At 46.3% G+C, this 12531-nt stretch overlaps 1 protein-coding gene and 1 pseudogene across 1 annotated transcript in view; both read left to right on the top strand.

Annotated features, from left to right (window-relative positions):
* The first annotated feature begins 707 nt into the window (after positions 1-707).
* LOC102013244 lies at positions 708-1270 on the top strand (annotated as a pseudogene).
* Positions 1271-8566: 7296 nt separating this feature from the next.
* Positions 8567-12531, top strand: part of Spocd1 (SPOC domain containing 1) — a 22839-nt gene continuing 18874 nt past the window's right edge. Inside the window, exon 1 of the mRNA XM_013519461.1 lies at positions 8567-8803. Coding sequence (XP_013374915.1) covers positions 8567-8803 — 237 coding nt within the window. The remainder of the gene's footprint in view (positions 8804-12531) is intronic.

The raw sequence follows: 12531 nt of genomic DNA, 5'->3' as shown, positions 1-12531 counted from the left end.
CATGCTGAGGGGATTGTCTCACTCAGGAGAAGAACAAAAAGGACAGTTTTTACTTTCTTGGAGAAATGTAGATTAAAAATACATAGGTTATAAAGGTAAGGGTAACTGTCAAAAATGAGCATAACTTACAACCTGGCCCCCAAAATAAAGGTAATTGCTGTAAACTGATACATCTGAAAACGGCAGGAAGGGGCAGAAAGGAAGGGAAGAAAATCTGCCATAAAAAGAAAGTGTGCGAATCAGTGGCAGAAGCAAGCCCAGGTCCATCGATGGTCACAGCAGGAATCAGATGCACACGCAGATGAAAGAGTCAGAGGCTCTCACTGGATTTCTAACATCTGCCATTTACCAGAGACCCAGTGAAAAGCAAAATTATACACACAGATCGAAAATAAAAGGACAAAATTCATACAAGTTCAATACTGACCCAAAGGAAGCAGTGTGCCAATGCTCGTACCATAAAAGCTAAAATTAAAGAACAAGAACAAGAAGGAAAAGTAACATTTGGCAGAAGAAAATGACCACCTCTCAAAAGGATATAGTAATTTATGAGTTCAAATGCTTCTAAAAAGGTGCTTTGAGATATATAAAACAGGAATTTACAGACATAAAGGAAAAAAAATCGACAAGTCTACAATCATAATGTAAGATTTAAAAGCACACCCGAGTGCCTGCCCCCGCAGCAGGAGCTCTGCAGCGCGGCCTCGAGGAGAATGGAGGCCAAGCCTGTGATGCCCTGGCTCAAAATCCTCCTCCTCATTCACTCCTCCGGCTTCTGAATCACTGGGCTGGTCCGGGTGGCCGTTGGAATCTGGGGAAAACTACCCTGGGCACTTCTGTCTCCTTTATTGCTGAAAACTCCACAAATGCTCCCTCTGTGCCCCTCAGAACTGGCACCACTACTGCTTTCGGCTTGCTTGGGTGCTTGGCTATGTGCTGCGGTGGCCCCTGGATGCTGAAACTGTATACGGCGTTTCCGTCCCTGGGGTTCCTGGCTGAGCTCAAAGCTGGCATTTCAGGGTTTGTGTTCCATCACGAGATCAAGGACACCTTGCTGAGGACTTACACGGATGCCAGGCAGAACTACGAGGGCAAGGAGCCAGCAGTGGGCCACAGGTGAGCAGTCTGAGCTGAATTACACCAACTGCAGCACCAGCCCCTACTTCCTGGAGCATGGCATCCCCACCCCACCAGGTGCTGCCAGCACAAAACCGATTACAATGCCCAGCATCTACACAATGTGACCATGGCTGCCACCAAAGTTAACTAGAAGGGTCCAGATTCAGGGAGACGAGCATGGGACTCAGCGGTGTAAGGAGAAGCCTTTCAAGAATGATAGAAAGAGACCTGTCTTGGAAAGGAACTGCAGCAATCTCTGAAAGACTTCCAAAGAGTGTGTGAGCGCAGTCCATAAAATCCCTGCTCCCTGCTCCCGGCTCCCAGCTCCACATCCCACCAACTCACACTTGTGCCCAGTCTCCACCTTGCAACCCGCACCATGCCATCTTATGAAGCTCTGTTGTGTCAGAGGGCAGCCAGGCCCCTCAACGCTGCGTGTGCACCAGCTCCTGCAGTGTCCTGGCTCCAACTGCAGCTCAGATAGGCATCAGGTTATCACACCGTCACCGGCCCCTGCACTCTGCCTGGAGTATGGGTTCTCTTGTTTGCCCCTCCTTGTGGTGGACAAATGCCTCCCGCCTTTACATAGCTAAGCGGGTGATAGTTAACCTTTCTTTTGGCCTAATCTCATTTGGTTTGATTTTCTCTTCACTATGGCTCTTTCCTCCCTTCTTACTCCGCCTAGGACACATAGAGAAACACATGAGTAATTGTCCATGAGAGAAAACACGCATCATCATGATGGAAATGGTTGCTGGCGGTCAGGAGGCCTGCTTTCTCATTACTGTTCTGTACCCGGCTTAGATAGAGACAGTTTGGTGTGTCTCTGCCTCTCAGCTGAAACTGGTGCTATCCAGTTACAAAGCTGTGTTGGCCATGAAGGCTAGGATATTATTTTTGGTTTTCCCTAGTGAATTTATTATGTTATTTTACTTCTTTCTGTAATTTTTTTTTCTGGCATTGACATTACAGACCCGAAGACCTCATCAATCAGATCAGTTTGAAATTAGTAATAGTGAGGAAAAAGTTCAAATATTTTTAAAAGAGCTTCAAAAATAATACCTCTGTCTAGCAGGCCAACAAAGTGCATGGATGTTGTGAACATTTGTGTTATATGTATTTACAAATAAAGAGATTGGGGCCCAGGATATAGCTCAGCGGCATAAGTGCTTGCCTGGCAAGCCTGAGGTCATGAGTTCGATTCCTGGTCCCAAAAATAAATAAATAAATAAATAAATAAATAAATAAATAGCGTGATTACAAAAAATAAAAATACATCACTAAGAATTGATAGTTCGACCAGATGAAAAATAGCGTACACTACCGCAGAGACTAGCGAGCGACTCACTGCCATCCATCCGCAGTTCGCCAGGGCCTCCTGTGCCTCGGAAGAGGGGAGGTGGAAGCTATCCTGGCTTCCCATAGAACTGAGTTTGTAGCCGTAGATTTGCTTCCCCCACATAGTGCCCCTGGCCAAGAGCTGACGGGCAGTTGTGCAGGGAGATCGCGGCTACTTTCTTTAGGTTGCTACTGCTCCCGAGCACAATCCAGACCATCCAATTTTAAGCCTGAAGGTCTGGTCCCTGGCTTCGCGAATGCTCAGCAGGGGCAGCAGCGGTGCCAATGCGCATGTCTGTGCCTTTGCATGGTCTCCACCACGGCGGTGTATTTTAAGAATAATTTTAGTTGTAGCTCCCACAGGCCCAGCCTAGAGTCTACTTCTGCACCTCAGTGTTCACTGCTTTCGGAAACACTCAATGCCCTCTATTAAACCTCATTCTGCTTAAATACATGGAGTCGCTTCTTTTTTCTGTATTGAACACTGATTACTATAAATTCCAGGTACTGTTAATTCTTGCAGATTGGGGAAGCATGATTTAAAAGGCTCAAGTTAATATAGAGAGAAAGAAAAGCTTACAACTCGAAACTGATAATTTACATTATTTTTTAAGCACAGCAATAAACAGCAACAATGACTGACAATGTATTAAATCACAAGTATTCCCGAAAAACCTTAAATACTTCTTAAAAATCAACATTATACAGACCATTTTATCTGATCGTTATTAAATCACTAAATTTAAATTAAAAAATTATCTGAAAGTTAAACACACAGAAACTTCTGAATTATCCAGGGATTATAAAGTAAATTATGCTGAAAATTATAAAATATTTATAGCTGAATGATAGTAAGAACATCTCCATTATTGTTCAAGGCTTATAGGATGCTGCTGAAGAAGTACTTGGAGAAGAATGCATAGCATTAACTGAATTAAGTATAAATGAGAGTTTTTCAAAAAGTTATCTGACATTTTATTCCTATAAATGGATCCATGCCATGCAGTTGCTGATGGGCAATTTTAACTCTCTTATTAGCATAACACAGATAAATGTGTTCCAATTCTCACTTCACCAGATTCTGGCCCAATGATGAAGTGCTTACTATTTTTTAATAGGCACATTACCAACGTCTTAACATCTTTTGACCAATCACATCTTGGGATTCTGTCATTATTTTTTAAATTAAGTTTACTGGTACAGGGGCTGGGGATTTAGCTCAGTGGTAAAGCACCTGCCTGGCAAGCGCAAGGTCGTGAGTTCAATTCCTGGTACCGGGAGAAAAGACAAAAAAAAACAAAAACAAAAGCAAAAGTTTACTGGTACAGTTTAGATATACATAATGATCATATTCATCATCGAGAATTTGTACCTATGCATGATTATAACCTGGTTCATTTTTTTCCAATCCCCTCCCTTCAATCCCTCTTCCCCTCCTCGTTTACAAAGTTTTGTTTCCACTTTATCTTTCTTTTATCCTTTTTTCCTTTTCCCTTTCTTCCTTTCCCCCCACCCCTCCCTAGTTCCCTTTTCTTCCGAGCAATTTCTTCCTATTTCACAATACCTACTATACACTTTGATCCTTATTTACTCTTTCTGTTTCTCACACCATAGAAACAATGCAATATTTACACGTGTCCAGTTTATTTCAGTTAAACACGTAGTCTCAAGGTGCATCCACTTACCTAAGAATGTCTCAAGTTTATCCCTCTTTATGGCTGGGTAGTACTCCATTGTATTAAAAAAAAAACCCCACATCTTTTTTACCCATTCCTTGGTTGATGGGCATTGGGTTATTTCCAAGATTTAGCTATCACAAACTATGCTTCTACAAACATGGGTGCACATATATTGCTGTGATATGATGTTTTTAATTCTTCTGGAAAGATACCCAGCAAGGGAATTGCTGGGTCAAAGGGGACCTCTAATCCTAGTTTTCTGAGGAATCTCCACACTAATTTCCACAGTGGCTGCACCAGTCTACACTCCCACCAACAGTGGAGCTCCTTTTTCCCCAATATCCCACCAGCATTTGGTATTAATTGATTTCTCAATAACTGCAATTCTTTCTGGAGTGCGATGAAATCTCAGCATTCTTTTGATTTTCATTGTTGTAAATTTAATTTGCATCTCTCGGTGTTGTTGAACATTTTTTTCATATATTTATCCTCCAGTTGTATTTCTTCCTCTGAGAAATGTGTATTCATCTTAGGTACCCAATTTTTGGATTAGGTCTTTAAATTTGGGGGAGTCTGATTTTTTTCAGTTCTTTATATGTTCTAGACATTAGTCCTTTGTCTGAGGGACAACTGGTTAAAAGGTGTTTTTTTTTTTTGTTTTTGTTTTTTTTGTTTTGTTTTGTTTTTTAACCACCCTGTGGGTTTTCTTTTCAGTCTATTGGTGATTCCTTTTTCCATGCAAAAGATAGGATGAGATCCCAATTGTTGACTCTTTGTCGTATTTGCCATGTGATCAGGGTTTTATTCATGAGATCTTTGCCTACATTTGTGTCTTCAAGTGTTCTCTCTCAGCAGATTTAGTGTTTCTGTCTTAATATTTAGATCTTTGATCCATTTCAATTTCATTTTAGTGCATAGTGGGAGACATGGGTCTAGTTTTAGTCTTTGGCATGTGGAAAGCCAGTTTTCCCAGCACCGTTTATTAAAGAGGCTGTCTTTCTTCCTGTGAAGGTGTTTGGCATCTTTGTCAAAGATAAGGTGGGTGAGTTGTTTCTGTATCTTCTAACCTGTTCCATTGATCCTCAGTCTGTCGTTGGTGTTGTTTGCCAGAATCATGCTGTTTTTATCATGGTAGCTTTGTAGTATAATTTCAAGTCAGGGATTGTGAAGCTCAGTACCTTGCCTTTGTTGCCTAGGATTGTTTTTGCTATTCTGGCCTCTCTGGTTCCAAATCAATTTTATCTAGTTCTGTGAGGTATACTAATGGTATTTTGATTGGGATTGCATTAAATCTGTATAGAATTTTTACTATGTTGGTTCTTCCCATGAGCAAGGGATCATTCCATTTCCTTTTTTTTTTTTTTTCCAGTACTGGGAATTGAACTCACAACCTTGTGCTTGCCAGGCAGGCACTGTGCCACTGAGCTAAATCCCTAGCCCCTCATTCCATTTTCTGATATCTTCCTCAGTCTCCTTTTCCAGAGTACTGTAATTATTAATGTAGAGAGCTTTTACTTTCTTTGTTAGATTGATTCCTAAGTATTTCATTCTTTAAATGCTATTGTGAAGGGTGTAATTTTCCTAATTTCTCTCTCGGTGAGTTTGTTATTTGTGTACAGGAAGGTTATTGATTTTTGAGTGTTGACTTTGTATCCAGCTATGCTACTGAATTTGGTTATTAAATTTACAAGTCTTTTGGTGGAGTTTTTTGGGATCTTCTCTGTAGAGTATCATGACATCTGCAGATAATGATAATTTAACTTCTTCCTTTCCTATCCTTATTCCTTTTATTTCTTTTTCTTGTCTAATTACTCTGGGTAATGTTTCCAGGTCTATACTGAGTAGGAATGGTGATAGTGGATATCCTTGTCTTGTGCCTGATTTTAAAGTGAAAATTTTCAGTTTTTGACCATTTAGTTAGGTGTTGCCTATGTTTGTTACAGATGGCTTTTATCAGATTGTGATAGAGACCCTCTCTTCCTATTTTCTGTAGTGTTTTTTTCATGAATGAGTGTTGGACTTTGTCAAATGTTTTTCTGCATCTATTGAGATGATCATGTGATTTTTGTCTTTGATTCTGTCGAGATGGTGTATTACATTTATTGATTTTTTTCCGTTTTCTATTTTTTATTTTGTTTTATTTTCTACATTGGTGGTTGTAGATTTCTTATGGCAGAGAGTTCTATCACTAGTATCATGGCTTCCTTAAAAAATGTCTATTCCTCAAAGATGTCTTCTAGGTGTACGTGGTTACTGATCTTTATGTCTATCCTAAAAAACTACCTTCCCAATGTATTAAGGATGGGAGGTTGCTATCTAGTTGGCCCTGCATCCTGCCTTTTCATACTGGACTATGGTAATGATTATTACCCCAGGCAGTCACACTATTGTCATATGAGGGAGAAAAACTGATTACAATATGCATGACATCCTGGCTAAAATAGTACAGTTATCAATAACAATAACACCCAGCACAGCCTAGCAACTGACCAACTGTGGTAACTATTAACTTGGCAACTTTAACCTTAAGAGCAAGCTCTACAGTTATGTAACAAAATCCAACATATACTAGGAACTTGTATGCAGTGTTCACTTTGGTAGCTTGATGCCACCTGTTGGGTCTGCAGGGCCCGTTGGGAAACAGTGTCCTGCTGCTGCCAGGCCACTCCTGCTGGTACCACTGGTGCTGCTGGACCATGCAGGGTTGGAGAAAGAGTGTTCTAAAGGAGCTGATATTTCATTAAGGTCAAGAAAGAATTAAAAGAACAAGAGGAAACCAAAGAAAGTGGGAGAAGTAAATGAGAAAGGTAAGAATAGAAGATAATGAATTAGAAAATGTATGGATGATAAAAGACAAAGAAGCAAAATAAACATCTACTTCTTTAAAAAAAAAAAAAGAAAGAAAGAAAAACTCTTGATAGACTGACCAAGAGAGACAGCATACATAAATGAATAATGCTAGGAACTACCTCCATAGGATCCAGTTTAAACTCTCAGACAGGCATTCAAGGCCCTTTGCCATCAAGAATCGGATTCTGGAGTGATTGGCACCTCCTCTGGGAAGCCCTCCTGCAGGTTAGAGCGCCCTCTGCTGGAGAGGGAAAGTTAGTACCCCAGGAGAGCCGCTCTTTGCGCCGCACCAGGGCTCCGCCCTCCACAAGGCCCACGCATCACGTGAAGAGGCCCCTCTCGCTTGGGGTGGAGCACTAGCAGGGGGAGGGTGGAGGCCCAGGTGAGAATGACTGCAGCCAGGGTTCCCTGAGTAGGCTGTCAGCATGGAAAGGAGGGGAGTGGGATGGAGGGTATGAACCTATTTAGTGTCCGCCCCACGTGGAGCGGTTTAGAACTGGGCTTTTGGATTGGGAGAGAATCCCGGTTCTTCCGCTTCTGTGTGTCCTGGAGTGAGTCGCTTAACATCTTTAAATCTGCCGGCAGGAAATGAAATAATGGGGATAAGCCAGTCAGTAATAAGTAGTAACTGTTACATTCTGTTTAAACAAAAATATCAGCCCTCAGGGGAAGACCTTACCGTCCTGAGGCGCAGTCTGGCTGGGGGTGGCCTCTCCTCCCTCCCCTGGCACCAGGTCCCACTGCTGTCCTAGGCGGGCTGGCCGGTCAGCCCCTTTGTGATGAGGTCTCCTGCCTCTGTCTCCACACAGGCCTCCGTTCTGCTTTTGGCCCAGGCGGGTGCACAGACATGTCCCAGGAGGGGGCTGCGGGCAGCTCCAGCACAGAGGACCCTGTTTTCCGGTCTCAACACAGAGGTGTGCTTTTCCAGGAGGACGTGGTAGGAGCCAGCTCCATGCCAGGAGTGAAATCAGAGGCCCAGGGTCGGGCTCCGAGCAGGAAGAGAGTCCGCAAGGAGGTGACCCATCCAGGCGCCAGCCTGCCGGCTGGGGGTGCTGCTGGGGCCAGCCTGGGGGAGTTGGAGCCGCAGGCTGCAGGGCAGAGTCCCAGCCAGCTGCTCCCTGGGCCTGTGCAGGGGAGTGCTAGGTGCTCCAGGAGGCTCCAAGTCTCTCTGTGTGACATTCTAACTACCAGATGCCTCGGAAACCTTGGTAGCCCTTTGCCTGGTCTCCCAAAGAGAGCCCTGGTGGGCATGGAGGGGCCAGCAGAAGTGAGACCGACCAGCTGCCCCAGGCCCACAGAGGTGGGAGGCCTGGGGATGAGTGCCCCAGGTGGGGAGGGAACAAGCTCCATGCCAAACAAAGAGGGTTTCTCTGAAAGGGTCCTGCCATCCTCCCCGGACCCAGCTCCTGTGAGGGCAAGGAGGAAAAGCAGGAAGTCCAGGTCCTGTTCCAAGGGTGGGCAGGAGGCTGGTGGCTTCTTGTGGGTTGATCAGAGCCCTGGTAGCGAGAGCCAGTCTTTAGGAGGCGCCCTCGCAGGTGCTGACCTGACGTCCTTAGGAGGCCCCTGCAGGCGTGTGTGTCATGCGGACGCAAGGCTCGGAGATCCAGGTGGAAGTCAGGCAGGATGTGGTTCAGGAGCTGCGGGGCTTGAATGTTTGCCTGCTGCAGGGTGTGGGGCCCAGCCAAGCGGACCCCTGGGCCCTGGCAGACTCTGTGCGGCAGAGTCCCACAGGCCGGCCACACAGGACTCCTCGGGGTGCACTGCACCGCACCAAGGGATGCTGGGATGGGCTTCCGCAGAACAGCCAGAAGTGGAGCGTAGGGCGGGGGCTGGCAGTGAGGAGGGCCCTGATGCTCCACATGGCCAGCGCGGGCCAGAGGCTGAGGCCCAGCTGGCGTCCAGGGAGAACCTGGGGCGAGGACTTGCTGTGCCCTCTGACATGCATGCCTGCTCCCCGGAGCCCTTGGGCAGCCTTAGCTCCTCCCTGGAGGCCACTGCCAGCAAGGCTTGCGCAGGCCCATTTTCGTGGCAGAAAAGAGATAGGTGTGCTAAGAAGCTAAGGAGGGACCCAGCATCCTGTGCGCAAGAGCAGCCCGCGGACGGAAGTTCGGACAACCCCTGCCAGGGTGAGCTGGAGGAAGCCAGCCCAGAAGGATGTCCCAGATGGGTAAGTTGAGTCCAAGAGTTTGAGACAGAAAGGGCCAGGCCACCAGTCTCAACTCCTTGCTTGGCCGTGGAATTTAATAGAGCTGAGCTAGACGGACTCTTGATGAACATTATCTCTCATGCTTATTTCCTGTAAATTGATGCCCACCAAGTCTGGAAAGAGAAGATCAGCTGTATTTACTAAATTTTTGTGAGGGTGTTTTGAAGCCGGTGAGTCCAGGGTTCACATCTTGCTTCTGCTTACTTCCTAGCCGAAAGACCTACCTTGAGATATTTTAAACTCTCTTTTAAGTTTCCTCATCTGTAAAAAGGGAAATACTAATGCCAGCTCAATAGGGCTGTTTGGAGGATTAAATGAGCTTACAGTGTAACGTGCCTAGCATGGCATGCTGCACAAAGTACGTTGCTTAATTTATGTTAATTTGCTCTTCCTTTAGCGTTAGCCTTTGACTTAAAAGGCACCAGCCCCATACCGGATGGGGAGACTGAGGCTCAGTGAAGTTAACAAACTTCTACAGGCTCGCCCAGCCTTGGAATGAGAGCCTGGCCGTGTTCCCTATCCCTACTGCCTCCCTTTCTGTTGATCTTCTGCTTATAGTATGGATTATTTTGTTAATCACATCCAACCCATCTACGCAGAGAAGCTGGAGGGTGGCACAGTGTATGGTTGGTGTTTTCCACAGAGTTGAATTCTTTTCACATTTGTGGAGCATATATTACATGGTAGGTGTTTTGGGTATCATCGTCACATGAAACCCAGAGAGGTAAGGTAACAGATCCAGGGACACACAGCAGACAAGTGACAGCCAGCACACAAACCCTGGCAGTCTATCTTGAGACTTTCCTGTGTTGCTGGCTTGTGTGTCTAACACATCCTAAGCACGGTGGTGAGAACACCCAGCATGCCTCCCACGGGCTGGTGTTGTGCTAAGCACTTTGGCTTCAGTCTTTGTAACAGCTCTAGGAGGTAGATGCTATTGGTATGCACCCATTTCCCTGGGTGTGGACACTGAGGCTCCAAGAAGTGAAATGACTGATTAAGGCTAAACAGAATTAGTAGAGCTGGGATAGGAACCAATGAGTTTCCTGTGTGTTTATTACCATTTGTACTAGTTATATAGGAACGTGACTGTATCGTCCTTGTAAATATTGCTCAAAAGCATTAATCTTTAAAAAGTCATATGCACAGGTCACAGAAGATAAGGATGAGATAACCAGCCCCATGAGCCACCACTCAGCACTCACTCCTGCAGACAGTTTGGTAGGAACCCTTTCTTCCGTCTTTTTCCTATGTGTATAGATCTCCTTTTTAAACCTAGAATTGGGATCCTATGTGTCAAATTTTATAACTTCTTTTTTTTTAATTAAAAACTTTTTTGGGGGCGGTACTGGGTGAACCCAGGATCTTTGCACTGAGCTACATCCCCAGCCCTTTGTTAGTTTTTATTTTGAGAACTTCCTTGGAGGTTCTAGCCAAGGAGGGCAGCTGCTTGTATACCTTGGACTGAGGAAATGGTCACCCTCTATCAGGGAAGGTTGTCCCTTCCACAGAGCATGCGCAGCTTTGGGAGGGACACATGTGGAGCCATGACTGGGGAAGGGAACACCCGCCTCACCAGCCAGATCAGCCGAATCAACCCTGGTGGTCACTGGGGTGACAGATGTTGTCAAGCCAGGTCACCCTCACATCCATCGTTTTTTATTTTTAGACAGAATCCTGCTAGGGTGCCCAGGCTGTGCATGAACTTGTGTTCTTCCTGCCTCAGCCTCCCAAAGTGCTGCGATTACAGGTGTGCACCATCATGCTTGGCTCCTAATTACTTTGCTATCATCAAAGAGTGAGGAAGACCCTTTTAGTCCCCCCTGGGCATGTTGCCCTTTGTCCGGAGATAACTGCTGTTCATGGCTTGTGTCCTTCCAGTGCCCTTGGTGTGAAATTCTGTACAGATATAAACATCTGAACATTGGGCCTTTCTGTATATGAATAGGCTTATGCTATGGCCTGTTGTTCCGGGGCTTGTGCTTTGTTTTTTAAGCTCTATAGTATTTCAGGATCTTTCCAAGTTGGTACACATTGTTCAGCTGGATTCTTGCTTTTCCTGAACCCTGCGTCATAGCTGCCTATAGACATATTTGTCACGGCCACAGGCGCTGTCAGGATGAGAGGACGGGCTGGGACTTCCTCTTCCTCTTTCCAGCTGCTGCAGGGAGGAGAGCAGAGCCCGCACGGTGGACAGGCTGGCATTCGGTAGTGGCTTTGTCACTATCAAATGACCTAGGCAAGTGCCTTCACCCTTCCAGGCATAATTCCCTTATGTGCAAAACGTGAGGATTGAAGCTCCTTCTCTCACGGGGTGACTGTGAGGACTACATGAGATGACACACGTTGGCATTTAACACAGAGCGTGGTACAAGGAAAATGCTGTGGCACATCACCTGTCATTGACGTAGGACATATTTTGTCGTGCTGTGGGTAATGCTGGGACGGACATCCTGGTTCATCTGGTTTCTCCCCACTTCAGATGGTTCACGGAGACCAGAAGTCCGGAACTGGGCTTCCTGGGTCTGTGACATTTGGGGGCGGCTGTTTTGGAGCGTGGCGGTGGAGCCAGGTCCTGCCTGGCTTGACTTGAAGCAGCTCACAGCCATTCTGTCCTCCAGGGCCCATCCCTGACTCTGCGGCGCAGCCTGTCATCCTGCGGCTTCCCAAACAACCCGTTGCCATGGTGACCAGTGCCAGCTGCAGGGAGAAGAATTGAGGCTGGGCTGTGACAGGGACGGGCGGGCGGGTGGTTGAGGACAAGACTGAGTGGGGTGTGGGCAAATGTGGGCACAGTGCCCTGGTGCGTCCCCTGGAAGCAGATTGGCTGGGAGGAAGCAGGGGCAGGCAGAGTGGTTCAGTGAGAGGTGTTTCTGAATCCTAGCTGGTTCGTCTGTGAAATGAGGAGCATCCACTGGGCCCCGGGATTACTGGGGCCTACAAGAGATCTTGGTTGTACTGTATTCCTCTGGCTTGAAGTTGGGACTCTTGCAGGGGATATAGGACAGGGGTCAGGAAGCCTTTTTCTTTTCTGTCCTGAGCCCTGGAGTGGCCAAGAAGGTCGGGAGCTGCTCTCTGGAGGAGACGGGAGGGTGAGGAGGACAACTCTGCCAGTGCCCCCTCTTCTGACCTCAGCCTGCGCATCACGGGCAGGGAGGCTCTCATCTCCTCTGGCCTGAGGCATGTGGGCTGCAGCTGCACACTGTCAGGAGGTCCACCAGTCAGGAGCCAGGTTTTCCAGTGGCTGGGCCAAATAAGAGTAGCTCTTTTGGCTATGAGTGTAACCCAGTGGCAGAGCGTGTGTGTGTGTGTGTGTGTGTGTGTGTGTGTGTGTGTGTG

The sequence above is a fragment of the Chinchilla lanigera genome, unplaced genomic scaffold, assembly GCF_000276665.1.
Source record: "Chinchilla lanigera isolate Chin_1 unplaced genomic scaffold, ChiLan1.0 scaffold00051, whole genome shotgun sequence".
NCBI classification, from domain to species: Eukaryota; Metazoa; Chordata; class Mammalia; order Rodentia; family Chinchillidae; genus Chinchilla; species Chinchilla lanigera.
The sequence above is the reverse complement of the archived record's forward strand: the minus strand, read 5'-3'. Positions and strand labels throughout refer to the sequence as shown.